General features: G+C 45.2%; 1 protein-coding gene across 1 annotated transcript in view; it reads left to right on the top strand.

Annotated features, from left to right (window-relative positions):
* Nucleotides 1-19,723, top strand: part of FAM117B (family with sequence similarity 117 member B) — a 28,217-nt gene that overhangs the window by 5,280 nt on the left and 3,214 nt on the right. Inside the window, exons 2-6 of the mRNA XM_056861463.1 lie at nt 11,637-11,788; nt 15,880-15,972; nt 16,996-17,109; nt 18,060-18,203; nt 18,797-19,022. Of these exons, the coding sequence (XP_056717441.1) occupies nt 11,637-11,788; nt 15,880-15,972; nt 16,996-17,109; nt 18,060-18,203; nt 18,797-19,022 (729 nt within the window). The remainder of the gene's footprint in view (nt 1-11,636; nt 11,789-15,879; nt 15,973-16,995; nt 17,110-18,059; nt 18,204-18,796; nt 19,023-19,723) is intronic.

Raw genomic sequence — 19,723 nt, 5'->3', positions numbered from 1 at the left:
TAAATAATATGTGTGCTATTCCTTAGGGCCTCTTCCTTCTTAATCTTTCCCTAAAAGGGCCAAGATGCATATGTTCCAGTTAAACTTACTACTTTTCATTTTGCACAAACCAGAAGGGGGAAAAAGGGTGGGGGGTGGCCTGGGTTTTATAGATTAATTGGAATGTTACACTTCTTTTATGTAAGCTAAATATTTTAATGTTTGAAAATAGAAGTTGATATTCTGTCTTGAGGAAAAGAGAATGGTCTTAAAGCCACAGTTTTACAAAGAATATAAGTGAATCTGGATGGGAGACCATTATGCCATGTGTCAGTTGCTGTCTTTGGGTGACAAGTGAGATGAAAACATAATGGGGACTTTTCATGTTTGACTATGTAATATGATTTATTTATTTTTTTGCAACAGTGTATTTTCTCTAATTGCAGTAGCATTCCTTCTCTCTGCCAAGTTTGAAACTGTCCACAGTTAGTTGCCTGGAGAGAAAAGAAACAAGACAAACCAGAATATATAAGGCTCTGGATTACAGAGGAGAGGATAAATTGGAATGTTCCATGTATAGATTAGTTTTCAGCATACAGTTACAGCAAGTTGCTGCAATTTGCAGATTGCATTTCTGAAATCACTAACAGGCCACTTTATTCCATTTTCAGGATATAAATTTTCATACTTCTGGTCTCTGAGGGCTAGATCATTTGGACTGATAGCTTCTCATGCTTGAATTTTATTTTCAAACCCTATTGAGAGAAGTATATTTTCCACACAGAAAGCTTTTGATGGTGAATGCAATACAAAGAATCTGTTCTTTGAACTTGAAATACAGGAGGAACTTGAATGGGTGCAGTAACCTTTTCTCTTCCTCCCCCTGGCCCCCAGAGAGCAAATTTAGGGAGCACCTAAATGATTAGATAAACTATTTTTATAGAGAGCCTGTCTGTTTTTAAAATAAAAGAAATAGCTTTTTTGATGAAGAGTTGGTTTTTATATGCCGACTTTCTCTACCACTTAAGGGAGACTCAAACCGGCTTACAATCAAATTCCCTTCCCCTCCCCACAATGGACACCCTGTGAGGTAGGTGAGGCTGAGAGAGCTCTAAGAGAGCTGTGACTAGCCCAAGGTCACGTAGCTGGCTTCATGTGTAGGAGTGGGGAAACCAACCCAGTTCACCAGATCAGTGTCTGCCACTCATGTGGAGGAGTGGGGAATCAAACCCGGTTCTCCAGATCAAAGTCCACTGCTCCAAACCGCCGCTCTTAACCACTGCACCACAATGGCAACCACCTCTCGGTTTCGGAGCTGGATCTCTGGGTCCAAGCCATGGCCTTTCAGAGTAGTATTTAGGGGATCACAGCTTATTTTATTAGCTCTACTTCCTGAATTTTGTCCATGAGGACCTCAAAGCAGCTTACAACATTTAAAAAAAACCAATATTACCGTAACTTCTTCCTCTTGATGCTCTGGCTTAAATGTTTGTTCATTTGGAAGCATTGGGGTTGGATGGCATGTGTTCTTGCCCCTTGCTCCCAGAACTAAGAATGTGCTCATAGTTCTGTGCGCTAGGTCCTCCCCACCACCCACCAATTCACAAGGAGAAGTAAAAAGATACTCCTCACCGTGATGTGCACTGCCAGGCCTGGAGCCAGTGTCTTGCAGTGGCCAGGGTTGGCCTATATTGGATACCCAAAAGGTTGGGTGAAACAAGATCTAAATAAAACAGTGAAATATATTTATTATAAAGCACTTAGCTTATATTAAAAACAAGCCCATATGGAAACCGATACAGGGTTGATGATCTAAAACCATATGCCAAATGCATTTCGGCCCTCAGGCAGTCTTCAGTAGTCTAATACAACAGAGTTTGCACACATAAAATTTCAAATACGAATATAATAATTTTGTGTCAGCCCGGGTATGTATTATAAGATGTAGTCCAAGTGAGTGTTGCTGAACTGTATTTTGAAATGTATAAGTACACATCCAAGAAGTGTAGTTAAAATAATACTTTCTAGACTGGGCTGGCATTACATTCAGCGTGTGCTGCCTCATTATCAACCAAAAGGCTGTTTCGTCTTGTGTTGGGCTATCTGGCCAGGTTCAGATCAACCATGAGGCTTACTTGATTATCTTGGGCCAGACACGCTCTTAGTTTAACCCACCTCACAGGTTTGTTTGTGAAAATAAATGGGAAGAGCAGGACTGGGCTCCTAAATTAAAAGTGGCAGAAAGAGAGTGAGCTGGGACTCAACACAAGCAAGAGCCTGGTGTTACTCTGCCTCAGGCGTTAACTGTTAAAATGTTATGTGGCTCTTTTCCTGTTACACGCTTAGGAGAGCCAGCTTTGCACAGGCGTCAGAGTGCCTGACGGGGGTCTGGGAGACCCAGGTTCAAATTCACGCCCTGCCATGGAGGCTTGCTGGGTGACCTTGGGCCAGTTGCACACACTCTGCTTAACCTACCTCACAGGGTTGTTGTTGTAAGAACATAAGAAAGGCCATGCTGGCTCAGAACAAGTCCATCAAGTCCAGCAGTCTGTCTACACCGTGGCCAACCAGGTGCCTCTAGGAAGCCCACATACAAGATGACTGAAGCAGCATTGTCCTGCCTGTGTTCCAAAGCACCTCCTGTAATAGGCATGTTCCTCTGATCCTGGGGAGAATAGGTATGCTTCATGACTAGTATCCACTTTGACTAGTAGCCATGAATAGCTCTCTCCTCCATGAACACTCCCCTCTTAAAGCCTTCCAAGTTGGCAGGCCATCACCACATCCTGGGGCAGGGAGTTCCACAATTTCACTACGCATTGTGTGAAGAAATACTTCCTCTTATGTGTTCTGAATCTCTCACCCTCCAGCTTCAGCATATGACCCCGAGTTCTAGTATTATGAGATACCTGCAGCTATGTGCCCCACTGTCAGGATAAAATGGAGGGCAGGAGGCTGATGTAAGCAGCTTTGGGTTTCCGTTAGGGAGAAGGGTAGTGTATTAGTGAAGTAAAATAAAATGTTTGCAGCTCAGTGGGTCCCAGGTCTGAAAAAACTCAAGATCACTGCTTTAGGGCAAGAAAATCTATTCTTGAGGATTTCTTTCCTTTTAGTTTTTTTTCCTTACAAAACACCTTGCCTTCTTGGTTCACGGAGGCCCCCTCCCCAGACTATTCTGCATCTCCTCTTTCATTTCCTTTCTTTCCTTTTCCCCCAGTTGACCCTCTGCTTTCCTTGATGTTCTCTGACTCCTGGGGGTGGGGGATAGCAAATGAATGTTTCCCTCCTAGTCAGAGCCAAAACAGACTACTGTGTTCTACTCTGACAGGCTAGCTTGCAATAAGTTTATTGCAACAGAAGGGACTGCAAGGACATGTAGGGAAGGAGAAATGCCACGCCCACTCCATCTCTGCTTCCTTCCTCCTGGTCCCCTCGCTCAAGGGCCTGGTCTTTTATACCTGCGGCTGTGTGCCCCACTGCTTTTTTACCTCTCCCCACTCCTATTTTCCCATGGCTCACACTTTTCCCTCCTGCATTCCTATTTTATCCTCTCCTGTTTCCACCCCCCCCCCCCACATACTTTCATGATTTTGGGTACCTTTCTGGGTTGCTATAGCAACACAATATGCAACCCAAAGGTTTTTGTTTCCCCCACAACATTACACATATGCAGGCATCGCTGTTTTTTTGAAGGGGGGTGTTAGATGCCCAGTTTTAAAAAGTATTTTTCTGCAAATCCAGGGATTCCAGAAATATGTCCTGTGTGCTTCCACAGGGATATACTTGGTTATTAGATACATGATAACAGTATGTTTTATCTTTAAATGTGAAAAAACTGAGCCAACATTTGAAATAGCTTAATATGCAGAAATGGATAATACGGTTAATTTGGCCTGCCTGTTTCCATTCTGATTTTTTTTAAAGCAGGGAAAAGAATAATCTCTCTATATGTGGGTTTTAAAAAAACTTTTAAAATGAGCTGATGGTGATTGTAAGAAGTCATCTTGGCTGTATGTTGCCAGTCTTAAGGCCTGGTTTATGCATGCAGATGAAGGAGGTTACAAAGCCCTGAGGTGGTAGTAGCTGTGTGTGTCTGCGCGCGCACGCCCTCAAATCATAGCTAACTTTTGACAACCTCTCAGGATTTTCATGGCAAGAGACATTTGGAGGTGGTTTGCCATTGCCTGTCTCCGCGTGGGCTAAGAGAGTTCTGAGAGAACCGTGACTAGCTCAAGGTCACCCACCAGGCTTTATGTGGAGGAGTGGGAAATCCAACCTGGTTCTCCAGATTAGAATCCACTGCTCTTAACCACTACACCACGCTGGCTCTCTACACCATGCTGGACTGTCCCAACTGAGATTGCAGAGGGTAGCTTGCTGCTTTGAATGTTCCTTTGTATACAAAATCACACGCAAACAGAAAAGAAGAGCACAGTAAACAAAGAGGTGAGCATTTCTCTGTGGTGCTGATTCTGTTTGCATCAAGTGTTTAGCATAAGGGATGATTCCAAAATGTGATCCCACTTGATCCCTCTCCTGTATTGACTGAAGTAGTCCAATTTGCCTGCTGCCTCCAGCCTCCGACACCTCCCTGTCATTCTCCTGCCTGTGCCTCAATACTGCTATTTCGCCTGTACATACGGACCAGACCTTAGTTGAACCGTCCCAGTTTCAGATACTGCAAGACCAGTGGTACTCACTCTATAGCTCGCAGAGCGCCACATTTACAATAATCAACCAAATGAGCCATGTTCCCTTCCTTCCTTGGTGTGAGGCCTGCACAGGCTGGCTTGCAGCTTACCTATTCCTCTGGTGGAAGCTGTTTCCCTGCCAGCCACAAGCCCCACCATGCAAAAGACCCTGCCACTTTCTTGAAAACATGGAGCAAGCGCCACATTGTGGAGTGGTACTCAGGAGAGCCACAAATGGCTCCCGAGTCACTGGGGTAGTTTATGCATGGGTACTTTCACTCGCGTTCGCCCCTGGTTTGTCTCCGTTGTTCCATGGAGTTATGCATGAGTTTTCCGTCCATTAGAGATGGCCTCGTTGCCAGCCCTCACAAATTCTGGACTTCCCGTTCCTCTGTTAACCCTATTCTTCCAACTTCCCTAAGCAAAGCCTGGGTGAAATCCCCATAAGGCAAAGTGCAGGGCACGCAAGCTTGGTTTCGCTCATAGCCAATTACAAAGCAGTATGTCCAGAGGCGGGGATTCAAATGCTTCCTGGGAGCTCTTTCTGAGCAGAAAGAAATCTTTTTAAAACCGTGGCTTGGCATGTGTCCCCCCCCACCCCGGCTTTGAAATTGCTCCGTTTTTTATGTTCTTAAAATGCTTTTTTATGTGGCAATTGGGTTGGGGGGGGGGAATTTTCTCTCACAGTAAACATACAAGTAAGCCAATTATAAAGCAGCATTTAAAGGGGCGGGGACTTGCTTTGAGCTTGGAGGCTGCTGGTGCAGAGATTCCCAACAGGAAAGTGTGGGTCCAGCCAGCAACGAACCTCAGGTAAAACTCTCAGGCATAAACGACCTGAGTGTCACTGCTGTTTTATACTGAAAGTTTTTTTTAAAGGCTTTACAGTTTTATCTTTTAAATCAGAAGGAAGGCGTGGAGAAGAAAATAAATTAATAGAGCAGTCCTGTGAAGAGTTACTCCAGGCTAATCCCATTGGTTTAAGCGCCGTTAGACCAGAGTAATTCTGCAGAGGATTGTGCTGTAAATGTCTTCTGTGGAAATTTTGTTTTGCAACCCACTGGGACTTAAAGGGTTGGGTTGCCTTAAGCCACGCAAATAGTTTTTCTCCTGTCTGTGAAAATCTGTCTTGCAATATCCAAATCACTTAAAGAGGTCTTTACCTAGACCAAAACTGAATCAGACTTAGGATAGAATTAAAGTCCTCATCCTTCATAGTTGATCTTTTTTTTCTGTTAAGTGACTAAAATGACTTCTCGAATGATGAATTTGCAAAGTTATAAGCAGCAGCTTTGTGCTGTTCTAAGAAGCCGAACATGACACACAGAATTGGTCCAATTAGTCTTCTTGTTAACCATTTAGCTAGGACAGTTAGATTCGAGTCCAGTAGTATCTTAGACACCAGCAAGAGTTTCAGGTATAAGCTTCCGAGAGTCAAAGCTCCCTTCATCAGACACACGTCGAAATTGAGATCTGAGTCCTTTTATCCTAGTCAGAAGATGGAAAGGGTCTCCCTTTGCATCCTTTGTGTGTTTTGCTGTCAAGTCACAACAACTTATGGTGACCCCGTAGCGTTTTCAAGACGAGACGTTCAGAGGTGGTTTGCCATTGCCTGCCCCTTGGTATTCCTTGGAGGTCTCCCATCCAAATACTTGTCAAAGTCGAGACTGAGAGTGTGTGACTGCATCCTGTACAAGTATTCTTTACAGCACTCCTGTCTTTTGACTAGGACAAAAGGACTCAGATTTGGTCCCTTTCAGCCTGGCAGGTCTTTGAGTAGTTGAAACCTCTTCTGGATTGTTGCCTGCAAAATGTTGGTGGATGTGACACATGGGAAACCGGAGTCCTGTTGCCAGATTAAGGTTAGTGGAGTTCTGTGACACCCCAGCTGCCCAAGTGAAGTGTAACAGCATGTCCTTGTTGTAGATTTCAGAATGTGCCCATGTGGTGACCTGGGAGGAGCTCCACTGGTTGGGGTGTAGAGACCAAAAATTCTGGGATTCCCCCAAAAGCGCAGGGATTGTTTGCGGTAGAATAAAGATACTTTCCATATTAAAGCTGTCCGAAGCCTCCAATAGAACAGATTTTTATGGAGAATATAGAATGTTGCAGAATGTAGAGTGTGCTTGTATCAGCAGAGGGCAAATTTTAAATAGGTCCACATGGTTATCCTTTCCTCATCTTATCCTCACAGCACCTTTGAGAAATTAGCCTGAAAGTGACTGGCCGAAGATGACATTCCAGAGCTCCAGGTAGAGCTGCTGCTCCTTAGAAAGCAGCAACACTCAAGTAATTCCATCGTACAACAGATCACTCAGCTGATGCGATGTGATGATGGCTGGATAAAGCAGGGCTTTTTCTGTGCTGGCACCTTTGCTGGGCAACTCCCTGTCCCAGGGAAGCTCCTCAAGCCTATTCTTTCATAGCCTTTAAGAGTCAGCTAAAATGACTAAACTGAGGCTGTCGTATTTTGGTCACGTCATGAGACGACAAGAGTCACTGGAAAAGACCGTCATGATAGGAAAAGTTGAGGGCAGCAGGAAAAGAGGAAGACCCAACAAGAGATGGATTGACTCAATAAAGGAAGCCACAGCCTTCAATTTGCAAGATCTGAGCAAGGCTGTCAAAGATAGGACATTTTGGAGGAATTTCATTCATAGGGTCGCCATGAGTCGGAAGCGACTTGACGGCACTTAACACACACACAAGAGTCAGCCAATGGCTTAAGAACATAAGAAAGGCCCTACTGGATCAGACCAAGGCCCATCAAGTCCAGCAGTCTGTTCACACAGGGGCCAACCAGGTGCCTCTAGGAAGCCCCCAAACAAGATGGCTGCAGCAGCACCATCCTGCCTATGTTCCACAGCACCTAATATACCGGTAATAGGCTTGGCTTGGTATAAAGTAACTTCCTGTGTTCAGGTATTGGTTATTACAAATGGCAGTAATTTGTAGCTGTAAAGCCAAGCAACTTCTTTAAAACATTTCCTGTTATTTGGGCCCAATACTTACCTTCCACAGAAAGTGAATGCCAAGCTGACATTTAACTGTATTTTTCCTGCTCTAACTTTCTTGGTTGCATGTATATACATTAAAAAAACTAACACATCCATTCTGCATTCTATATTTACTGTTTCTATAGAGTACCTACATTGGTCACCTCAGATTGATTTTATCATGTTTTCAAATCGCATTTACATATAATGTCTTAGGACAGGGGAAAAGAAGACAATTTGATACCAATGTGTAATTTTTAAAAGCTGAATAAAACTCTATGTGCGTATCTTTGTGCATACGGTTTTACTTTGAGAAGATGGACCCAACTGCAAAAAAAATAACCATTAAAAAAAAATATTAGGCACCCCAACTCTGATCTATAGAACTGGTTTCTTCATTAACACCCAATGTGTGTGTATACGTTATAAGAGGAATGAAAGTGTTCCCTTAATGCTGTATCCCGGCACTTGTGTATATTAAAATAAGTATTTGTTTTCTGTAGTAGCCTGAAATTGTACAGGAAAACCGAATGGTATTGCGACCATTGGCTTTAGTGTAATTAAGTCTAATAAAATTAAGGCCCTGCTGAAATAGCTCTATTGTTCAGAAGCCCAGCTGTTGTAACTGCTATCTTGAAGCCAGTGCGTCTCTTGTTATGTAGGTCACATCATGTGAAGCTAGCAGCTGAACAGTGGTGGTGGTGGTGGAGAGGGAACGTAGCAAACACGAGACCAGAAAAACAATGAAAAGACCACACAGTCCGTTGAGGGCACATATGGTATTTTTTACAAACTATTCTGAAGCAGCATGGGCAGCTAAATAAGAGAGTGCCTGTTTGGATTCTACATTATTGTCTGAAAATAGTCATAGAGTTAAAAGAGGGGGTAAGGGTTATTCACAGTACTTGTACAGTGAACTGTTTGCGTGAGTCTTGGCATCAGTCCAATAAATTCTGTTTGCCCATCACATATGACTGATCTTACATATGCGTACAGTAAACTTTGTGGATGGCATATAAGCAGCGAAATCTCTGTCTGATATAATAATGGAACATGGTCACTTTGACGACAGCCTAAAGAGTTGGGTGCTGAATTCTGTGTCCTTAATCTTTTGTGTGTGAGAAAGAATGGTAGCCCCAATGTACATTGGCAGTTGGATGGCAAGAAAAGGCAGGACTTGCTACCTCTGCCTGAATGAGCTCCCTGGGTTTATTGTGTGTGGTCCTGGGGGTATTTTTTTTATGGCAAGCTGACGTTTTTCTGTTGAGGAAGGGTCGTTTTGATGTTGATACCATTATACTTATCACTTTATCAGGCAGCTGATCCCATCTGCATTTGGGTTATCTAGAATGCTCTTAAAAGAAATTTGTTGAAGGTAGGGAGTAAACAAATACATTATGAACAGTTTGAGTCTTTAAGTAGTTAACATAAATTAACTAGTGTGATTTTAATTGATTATTCCGTGGGCCTGTGAGCTAAGGATGCTGCATGAGCTAGCAGGTAGAGTTGACTTTAAATCAAGGAAACTTAGCATAGTTATTTAAAATTTCTGATCTCATTTTGTTAAAAACCATATGCAGTTTAAAAACTGGTTTAAATCAAGTTTTCCATTTACGCACTGGGTATTTTCTCAATACAAGGAAGATACATCCTTTAAACAAAAGTGCATAGTAATTACTTGATACAATCATTAAAATGGTGGTATGCCACTAAATGGTCCTCTTCATCTAAAATCATGTAAGCTGATTTGGGTTCCCTTTGCAGAGAAAGATGGGGTATAAATGCAGTAAATAATACATGTAGCTGAAAATTGGGGGCAGGTAAAAAAACAGGTTTGGTGGGTGGGAAGGAGAGAAATAAGAAAAAGCTAAGGATTTGAGGGTTGCCAGGAGGAGGGAAAGAAGAAACCGTGTAGCAAAGGGGATACAGGGAAATGAGGTCCCTCCCCACACACAAGTTGTTGATGGTTCCCCGTTGTTTAGTTGGGCCTGGCCTGGAGGTTGGCACCACACCATGTGAAGAGAGTTTTCCTGGTGAGAGGCTGCCAGGAGGAGGGAAAGCTGAAGATGGGGGGCAGATAAAGGTAGGTTGTCTGGAGGGTGGGAAGGACAGGTGGAGACAAGAAGGGGAGAAGCTGTGGGGGCTTTCAGGGAAGAGATTTTAAACAAAATACAGATCAGTTTCTCTTCTTTAAGAATAGGAACATTCAAACAATCTCAGGTATATCTAAGTTCCTGGACTCTTCCAAAAGTAAAGGAGGTACATAGTTTCCATAATGACATTGGGCTGGTATTCATAGATATTAGAAGAAGAAGAGTTGGTTTTTATATGCCGACTTCCTCTACCACTTAAGGCAGAATCAAACCGGCTTACAATCACCTTCCCTTCCCCTCCCCACAACAGACACCCTGTGAGGTAGGTGAGGCGGAGTGAGCGTGACTGGCCCAAGGTCACCCAGCTGGCTTCATGTGGAGGAGTGGGGAAACAAACCCGGTTCAGATCAGACTCCACCGCTTCAATCCTCCGCTCTTAACCACTGCACCCCACTGGCTCTCTTCTGTGCATAATAGCCTGCTTTTTGTCTGTCTGCAGCTGGTTGCGCTTACTGAACTGGCTTCCATTCCCCCCCCCTGCCCAGTTCAACAGTTGAAGTCTAGTTAATGTAATCTTTCTCACCCATAGAACAGCTGATGTCATTTAAACTGTGTTGCAGATTACCCAGTCTTCCTTCCTGCTGAGCAATGACACATCTTAAAATATTATACACCCTGCCTTCCGCAAGCAAGCATACTTCCCAGGTTCACATAGGCACCTTTGGTCATATATGCATGGGAATTTTGCCTGAAGTTCGTTGCTCGCTGGACCCACACTTTCCAGTTGGGTATCTCTGCCCCAGCATTCTCCCAGCACAAATCAAGTCCCGCCCCTTTAAATGCTGCTTTGTAATTGGCTTACTTTGCAGTGCTCACTGTGAAAGAAAATTCCTCCCCCCAAAACCCAATTGCCACATAAAAAAGCATTTTAAGAACAAAAAACAAAAATCAGAGCAATCTGAAAGGGGGGGGGGAAATCCAAGCCTCGGTTTTAAAAAGCCTTTCTTTTGCTCAGAAAGAGCTTCGAGGAAGCAGGAAGCAGTTGAATCCCTGCCTCTTTACACGCTGCTTTGTAATTGGCTGTGAGAGAAACCCAGCTTCTGTGTCCAGTGCTTTGCCTTCTGCACAGAGATTTCAGCTGGGCTGAGCTCAGGGGAGAAGGAAGAGTCAGGTTAACAGAGGAATGGGAAGACTCGGACATTGAAAGGGCTGGCACTGAGGTAATTTCTAATGGATGGAAAACTCATTCAGAACTCCAAGGAACAGTCCAAGTAGCCATGCATGAATGACCTTTGAATCTAAACCTGTGCCTGGCGAAATGTTAGCGTTTGATAGTTGTTACCCTTAAGTGTAAGTAGTTATCCTTGGTTTTTGGTGGTTAGTACTATGTTCCTTAAATGGCAAGATCTTCCAGTTAACTAAGCAATCATTCATTTTTTTCAGATGTCATGAATAACTTTGTAATTGTGTTATGAGAGCATCACTTGCTCTACTTCTGTCTGCAGTTGAATTTAATCTTTTAGTATTCAGTGTTCCTGCTTATACTTTAAATCAAAATTGGGATGGGTGTCAAACCTTCCTTAAGTACTCGTCTCCTGCATCAAAAAACCTCTGGACCTTCAGATTCTATCCGTGAACACCAAGATTGGGTGAAAGGTAGTTTTGGATCTGTTAAGCGAAGGAGAAAAAAGTTGGTGACTGGAGAATAGCGATGTCTGTGATTTTCTAACAGAATGCTGATTTAGCATACTAGGAGAGGAAAGTGACACTTGAGGGTTTACAGGTAATGTTGTAAAACCAGACAAGGGCTTATTATGAGAGATCTGAGCATGGACGTGAGTTTTATGTTCACTCATGGAGATACATTTTCCTTTCAGTTGATAAACCGCGGCCGCCATCCTCCAGCCCTTCCACTGTTTCTCGCCGCACACCTTCTCTAGACATATTAGCTGCTCCATACCTTGCTGGACAATGGCCTCGTGAGAATCACGGACAAGCGGCACCTTGCATGAGAGACAAGGCGACACAGGTAAGCCACGCAAGGAGTATAGCCACCACAAGGGTCCCCTGGTGTGTGCCCCCTCCCAATCCACGAGTGAGCTTCTCTTGTGGTGAGCAAATGAGGCTCAGCAAATGAAATTCTATCTGTATTGTAGATATTTGTGTAATTTCCGTGCCAGCTGCGTGGGCATTTGGGACTGTGCAGTTCCTGGATCAGGATGACTGATGAGGGAGTTTCTGCTGGATTTGTCTTAGTGGATGAATGGACAAACTGCTGCCGCTGGAGCTGTTCCAGGCCTAAAAACTGGGCCCTGAAACAACAACTTCGGGAAGGGAGGGCAGGGACCGTGTTGGAGCATTCGTCTCCTTCTGTCTTTGCGGTGCATCGTAGCCTCAGCTGCTGCAAGTGCTCCTGCATACTGAGGGCCAGGGCCATATGTGCTAGCTATGGCAGTTGTGGCACAGCTTTAGCAAGCTCTGCCTGCACATTAGGGGGATGGGGGTTACTAACTGTGGAAGAGTAGGGAAAGTGAGACATAGAAGTGACAGATGGCTGTCCAGGCAAGGGGAAAGTGGGTTACATTGGGGACATTCATGAGATAAACAACTGAAGAAGAAGCACCTCCGCATCTGAGTTTCCAGTACTCTGCACTAGGTGTCATTAGGCTCTGGAACCTGCTGATCCCTAGCAAACAGTTGAGATCAGCTAGCGTGCTTTCCTTCTGCCGCTAATTTTTTCACACCGCTGTTCAGAAGTTCAGTGCTATGAGCGATTTCTAAAAAGGGTATCTGTGACAACTAGCTCCATCATCTTTCTACGCTATGTAAATTGCTGGTCTGTATCCAGCCATTTGCAAGTGATAGGTTATTCCTATCGCCGCTACTGATAGGGTTTCAGGACTAAGGTACATCACAAAGAAATGTGCGGATGCTAACTTCTAGATCAGAGAAGAGCAAGCAGAACAATTTCCAAGCAAAGAAAACCACTAATGGAAGTTCTGTTCCTAAACATTCAGGGACTTGCTAATTATGGGCATTAGGTGGTAAGCGCCCCTTCCCTGGAGGTTTTTTAAGCAGAGGCTAGATGGCCATCTGTCAGCAATGCTGATTCTATAACCTTTGGCAGATGATGAGAGGGAGGGCATCTTGGCCATCTTCTGGGCGTGGCGTAGGGGTCATGGTGTGTGTGGGGGAGGTAGTTTGGAATTTCCTGCATTGTGCAGGGGGTTGGACTAGATGACCCTGGTGTTCCCTTCCAACTCTACGATTCTATGACTTAACAGCTAGACTTTGTGGGAGACGTTGCTACTGTCAGAGGCATCTTGCGTTCTAGTACAGTTCAGGCATTTGATTCCCAAAAGGCAAATTTTGAGGAAGTTAAACTTAAAAACACAAGTTACAATGTTCGCTGTTTCTGAGGTTTTTTTTAAAAAACAACAGATCTGTTAATGGGGAGAGAAGAGTTGAATGACTGAAGAATAGCACTATATTGCTAATATTGAACTGCAGTGAATGCATGCACATTACCATACGAATGTTTATGCACCAGCTTGGTTGGTGCTTTAAGCGAAACTGCATATTCTGTGTGTGATAAATGGACTGAGAGTCAACGCAGGCTCACTGTTGTGGCCCATAAGTGAGCCAGCATGGTGTGGTGGTTAAGATTGGTGGACTCTAATCTGGAGAACTGAGTTTGATTTCCCACTCCTCCACATGAAGCCAGCTGGGTGACCTTGGGCTAGTCACAGTTCTCTTAGAGCCCTCTCAGCCCCACCTACCTCACAAGGCATCTGTTGTGGGGAGGGGAAGGGAAGGTGATTGTAAGCCGGTTTGATTCTGTGGGAGGTCCGGGGTTCCTCCCCTTGGCCCCCCCGGCCTTCCTTTCCGTCACCCCTCGCAGGAAAGGGGCTTCCTTGGCCTCAGATTGCTCCGTTGGGGTTTCTGAGCTGTCTTCCCCTCTGGAGTCCGCCAGCGTTCTGAGCTTCACCTTCAGCCCAGCCGCGGCTTCCTCATTGGCCTCCACCCGCCTTCTATTTAGGGGATCGCTTCCCGGCCAAACCCCGCCCCCGAGCCCATAAGGTTGCGCTCTCTCGGCCCGCCGCGGGAGGAGCCCCGTTCCCTGGCCAGCCCCGCCCTCTCCCTGCTCTGGCCCGGCCGCCTCTCAGCTGTTCTTCGGGCGCACCCCGCCCCGGCGATTCCTCGGCTCGCCCGCCGCCTCCTCTGCGTTCGCCCCGCCCAGCCTGTCTCGTACCGCCGGCTTCTTCGTCGGGCTGCCTTCCCGAGGGGACGGGAGAGGGACCCGGTAAGCCTGTGGCGCTTCCCCCGAGACTCCTCTTACCCCCGGCGCCTCTGAGTGTCTCTCCGGTGCCCCTGGGCCCGCCGTCTTCCTCCAAGCAGGGGGGCCAGGTGCCCCCCTCCAAGCCCGCGACCCCAGCCTGAGGCTCTGTCGCGGGACAGATTCTTAAGTTATAGAGAAAGTTGGCACCAACTCTTCTTCTTCTGCCTATAGGTTTCACCATATTAGTGCGAGTGCTGACTGCCCATTTGAGGCAAAGCTTGAGGAAGGAATGGGGTATATATCTGTTGGGTGAAAAAGCTTGTTTCTTCCCCTGTGTGCTGTACATAACCAGACACCAAACAGCCTTTGCTCCTCTCCCTGTTTGTGCACCAAGGCTAGATGCAAAATTTCCTGATCCGATCAACCTCCAGTTTACTGTGATGTCCAAATGTAGGCTCCTCAGCCCGTTGAAGTTTGTTTACTCTTTGCAAACTGGGATTCTTAATTTCAGTTTAATCCCAGGTTGTGGATCAATAACCTCCAGGTTTCTGAGGTGCCTACATTCAGATGTCAGAAGACCTTGGAGTTTGATCAAACCAGGAAGATTTGTGTGCATGGAAAGGTGGGAGGAGTGAAGGGGTTCTCCGAGCACAGTAACTAGCTCCGTGTGTTGGCACCTCATTGCAACATCTGGATGGGTTCGTACCTGTGCCTGCACACTTTGTTATTTGCAGAATTGAAGAACACACGCATTGTCTGCATCCACTTGCAAGTTCCACAAATGTAGTATTCCTTTCTGACACTTAAATTCAGATGCGGCCCCCATGAGTAGATCCTGGATGCTTGGCTTGCACATCTTCCTTCCACTTAAACTGGGCCAAGCATGAGACCAAACTTGTTTGCATGGAGGACCTATTGCTGGGGGTACTGTGAGTGCTGTTCCACATATATTAAGTTTAAAATGATGCAGGCGGGACTTGGATAATGTGTTCCATTTCAGGAATTTGCAACTGTCTTGGCTAGCAACTTACTTTTGTGAGACATGCTGTAATCATGGTGGATTGATTTAGATCAGGTTGACTTTTGTTACTGCGTCAAACAAAGATGCCAATTTCTGATAAGCACGTTTAGGAATTTGTTATAGCAATTAAAACATACCAGTTGGTAACCAAATAGATCCATTATATGGTAATGCGCAAGCACAAGCCAAAGGTGATCATGTAGCCTGCTTGGATTTGGGTTACGGATTTAGAGGCAAGAATTTGTAATTCATAATGATTCCTCTCTAGTAAAAGCTTGTGCAGGAACACTGAGTGAGTGAATTTACCTGAAGATTAAGGGCTGAGAATATTCCAGAAGCCAGGGCATCTCCATGAGGTAGAAAGAAAATGGCCATTCACTGTTTTGCAAACACTGAATTTGTAGGCAAATAATATTATGTGATCAATTTATGTATATAAAAGAATTTAATGCCTCTATTCCACCTGATCAGGGTCCCCAGGGTGACACACATAAAAATATTAAAACATTTGAACAATTAAAAACATTTAGAAAGAAAAAATAATTCAGTAAAACACAAACAAGCCTATGTTATCATTAGCTTGTCTCCATGTAGGAAAGATTCGCTACCATTATATGCCTAGAAAGATAGGTTTTAGTGTAGTGAGGGTCATGGACTTGGTTTTAAGAATGCGTGACTAGATTTTAACACAGTATCAAAAATCAGGACATTTTAAATGTTGTTAATCTGATTCTGATTTTAATCATTGCTTTTTTTACCCCCATTTCGTTAAGCTTATGATTCTTTTAAAAATTGCCGTTATGTTGTTGTTTTTTTGTAGACTGAGAGTGCTTGGGCTGAAGAGTATTTGGAAAAGAAGAAAGGCTCTCATAAGCGTTCAGCATCTTGGGGCAGCACAGACCAACTCAAGGAGGTTGGGAAATACATTGTGTTTATATTCAGCTTTGCCGCAACAGAGGCGCATTCTGTTTCTGTGTGCCCAGAAACGACTGCCTTGCTACCTGTAAATAAGAGGAGAAAACAGACATACAGTTCAAAAGAATAACAAACGAAATCACCTGCTTGCCTAGCTTAAGGACAGGAAGCAGTACAGAGAAGAAAGATCTAACGGGGGACAGGATATCGTTGTGGAGAAATTAGTTCACTAGGCATATCATTAAAGTGACTTTTATGGTCCTGGGAAAGTAGGACCCAAAAAACTTCTTACTGTTACCTTTTAGTGTTTTTATAATTGTTAGAACCATCATGTATACAAAGTAGCTGCTTTCTTCAGTTTGGGTTTACAGTGAACTTTAGGATATTTGCACACTCGAATGCCTGATGTGAGTGAGGAGTAGGCAACTGGGCAACCTTTGTTTACCCTTTGGACTGACCTCATGGGAAGAGGAAGCCCTGTGGAATAGCTGCCGGTTGGTGGGAAGTTGCATGCTGGTAGCACAGGTTCAGCTCGGTCACGGGTCCTCATTGAGCTGGGAGAATCTCTCCACTAGCTCCTCCAAGCCCTGATGAAGATGTTCGTCTGAGCACCAGTCTTCCTCCTGCTCCATCCTGTGTTCAAGGGTGGGGGACAGTGTGTGATAATGATCTCCCTTTGAGAGAATTCCAGAACAAGAGCAGGATGGCTGGGCCCAGCTGGGCATCATGGGCTTTCCCCCCCAGTAGTGATGGAGCTGGACTGTAGTTGCCACCAGCCTGCCTTCTCTCCACACCAGGAGTTTGTGGGTGGTGGGGTGTGAATGTGTGTATGGTCTTGCCATCAGCATGTTCTGGGAGAGAGAGAATAGACCTCTGAATTTCTAGCGAGCTGGCTACTGTTCCGAAATAAAGCTTCCGGTAGAGCAAGCATACTTAATGTACATTTTGACAGGCAGGTATGGAGAACTTCCATGCTATAAAATGCAGGGAATCTAAAATGCTCACTTAATTGTCCCGTCAGATTGCCAAGCTACGGCAGCAGCTGCAGAGGAGCAAGCACAGCAGCAGGCACCACCGCGAGAAAGAGCGGCAGTCTCCATTCCATGGCAATCACGCAGCCATTAACCAATGCCAGGTGAGATCACGCGACTTACCGTAAAGTTTGTAAGACATAAGAACATAAGAAAAGCCCTGCTGGATCAGACCAAGGTCCATCAGGTCCAGCAGTCTGTTCACACAGTGGCCAACCAGGTGCCTCTAGGAAGCCCCCAAACAAGATGGCTGCAGCAGCATTATCCTGCCTGTGTTCCACAGCACCTAATATAATAGGTATGCTCCTCTGAGACTGGAGAGAATAGGTATGCATCATGACTGGTAGTCATTTTAACTAGAGCCATGCATAGCCCTCTCCTCCATGAACATGTCCACTGCCCTCTTAAAGCCTTCCAAGTTGACAGCCATCACCATATCCTTGGGCAGGGATTTCCTGACTTTGTGTCAGGAAAGCTGTATCTCAGGGGGCTGTGTGGCAGAGAGGAACTAACTGAGCCAAACAGCTTAATGGAAGAGGTGGGGTAAAATTTATAAGGAAAAAAAATGAAATGCGAAGTTACCCCGAACAAATATGGCTTCACATTGGATTTGTTGCACCACTTGGAGAGAAAAATTTGTACATTGTCAGCATTTGGGATATATTAAAGGAAGAAGGTAAGTCCTTAGGGAGTGGTAGGAGTCTTGCAGCAACTCTGAGCCTTGACTTCTAGATTGTGCGGGGGGGCAGGAAGGGCTGTCCAGTCACAACTGACTTAACAGCAATCTCCGGAGGGATTGGACTAGATGATGCTGGTGGTCCCTTCCGATTCTATGATCTCTCCCTGTGACCCCAGAGAGCTGCTGCCAGCTTGAGTAGACACTATTAACCTTGATGTACCAAGACTCTGATTCAGTATTAGGTATTCAAATAACTTTTGAAAGTGATTGCCAGGGATTTACTGGGTCATCTTAATAGAACATGAACTAGCTATGCTCTAGTTTCCCTGTTTCATAGAGAGATGTAATCTTGGTTATCCTTGTTTGGGTTTTCAGGCCCCCGTCCCAAAGAGTGTACTAGTCCCTGTGATACCAATTGCCAAGTCAACAGGCTCACGTTTCCGCAACAGCATAGAGGGACTTAATCAAGAGATTGAAATAATCATAAAGGAGACGGGAGAGAAGGAGGAACAGTTAATCGTGAGTACACTTTGGCCATTGTGTGGTATTTAACACTTATAAACTAATAATTGGGCAAGCTTATTGCAGAGCACAGAAGAGACACAGACAAGCAAATTAGAAAACTGGCATGGCATTGTGAAGGACAAGGATTTTATGCGCAACAGTGCCGGGAAGACTTGGCTGGTCAGTCAGGAGGACCAGTGGGCATTATTCTCGAAAGTGTCCACCTAGTTGTGTGTTAAATATTTTCAAGACTAGATGTGAGCTGGAATCACTTTTTAAAGGAGAGGCTAAGACACTTCAACAGGGATCGTGTGGCACCTCACTCCAGGCAATGTAGCTGCTTTTTTTGTGCAAGATCATCCTTTCAAAATCCTCTTAAGTAGATATATTTTGCGCTTCCTTGGAATGCCTTCCCAGACCCCAAATCTCCTTAAGTTTGGCTCCCATCTCTGTTGTTTGCTGGAGTCTGAAGAGTAACTAATCTTGTGCTAAAGAGCTTTATTGAGGGAGAGGCCCCAAATAGTCTATTAACGTGTAATTCCGAACCAGACGAGATTAGTAGTCTCTTACACGGCAAAGAGTATATAATGCGTGTTCCCTTCCAACAGCCGCAGGATATTCCAGATGGGCATCGAGCTCCTCCGCCTCTGGTGCAGCGCAGCAGCAGCACTCGAAGCATCGACACCCAGACTCCCGGAGGAGCGGAGAAGGGCAGTAACAACAGCAGCCGGTCCCAGTCCGTGTCCCCCAGCTCTTTCCTGGCCATCTCCAACGAGGGCAGCGAGGAGAGCCCGTGCTCTGCCGATGACCTGCTTGCAGATTCCAGAGATAAAGGTACTGCCTGGGAAAGCAGAATCACAGAGTTGGAAGGGACCACCAGGGTTATCTAGCCCAACCCTCTGCACAATGCAGGAAATTCACAACTACCTCCCCTCCCACACCCCCAGTGACCCCTACTCCATGCCCAGAAGATGGCCAAGATGCCCTCCCTCTCATCATCTGTGTAAGGTCATAGAATCAGCATTGCTTGTACTTCAGCTACAACTTGAAGAGCATTTTCTCTTTTTGCCCCATAACAACCTTTTTGGCCTAGGCCTTGGTCCATGAACACATGAACACAAGAAGCTGCCTTCTGCTGAGTCAGACCCTTGGTCCATCAAAGTCAGTATTGTCTACTCAGACCGGCAGCGGCTCTCCAGGGTCTCAGGCAGAGGTCTTTCACATCACCTACTCGCCTAGTCCCTTTAACTGGAGATGCCAAGGATTGAACCTGGGACCTTCTGCATGCCAAGCAGATGCTCTACCACTGAGCCACGGCCCCTCCCCTAAAATATATACACTATATATATATATATACACACACACACACACACACACACACACACACAGTTAAAACTGTGTTCGTACAAATAGGGGAATGTGGTGGCAGAAGCCCTGTTCACAAGTTACAGTGGACACATGAAGCTGCCTTCTACTGAACCAGACCCTTGGTCCATCAAAGTCAGTATTGTCTGCTCAGACTGGCAGCAGCTCTC

The sequence above is a fragment of the Euleptes europaea genome, chromosome 15 (genome assembly GCF_029931775.1).
Source record: "Euleptes europaea isolate rEulEur1 chromosome 15, rEulEur1.hap1, whole genome shotgun sequence".
Classification (NCBI taxonomy): Eukaryota; Metazoa; Chordata; class Lepidosauria; order Squamata; family Sphaerodactylidae; genus Euleptes; species Euleptes europaea.
The sequence above is the reverse complement of the archived record's forward strand: the minus strand, read 5'-3'. Positions and strand labels throughout refer to the sequence as shown.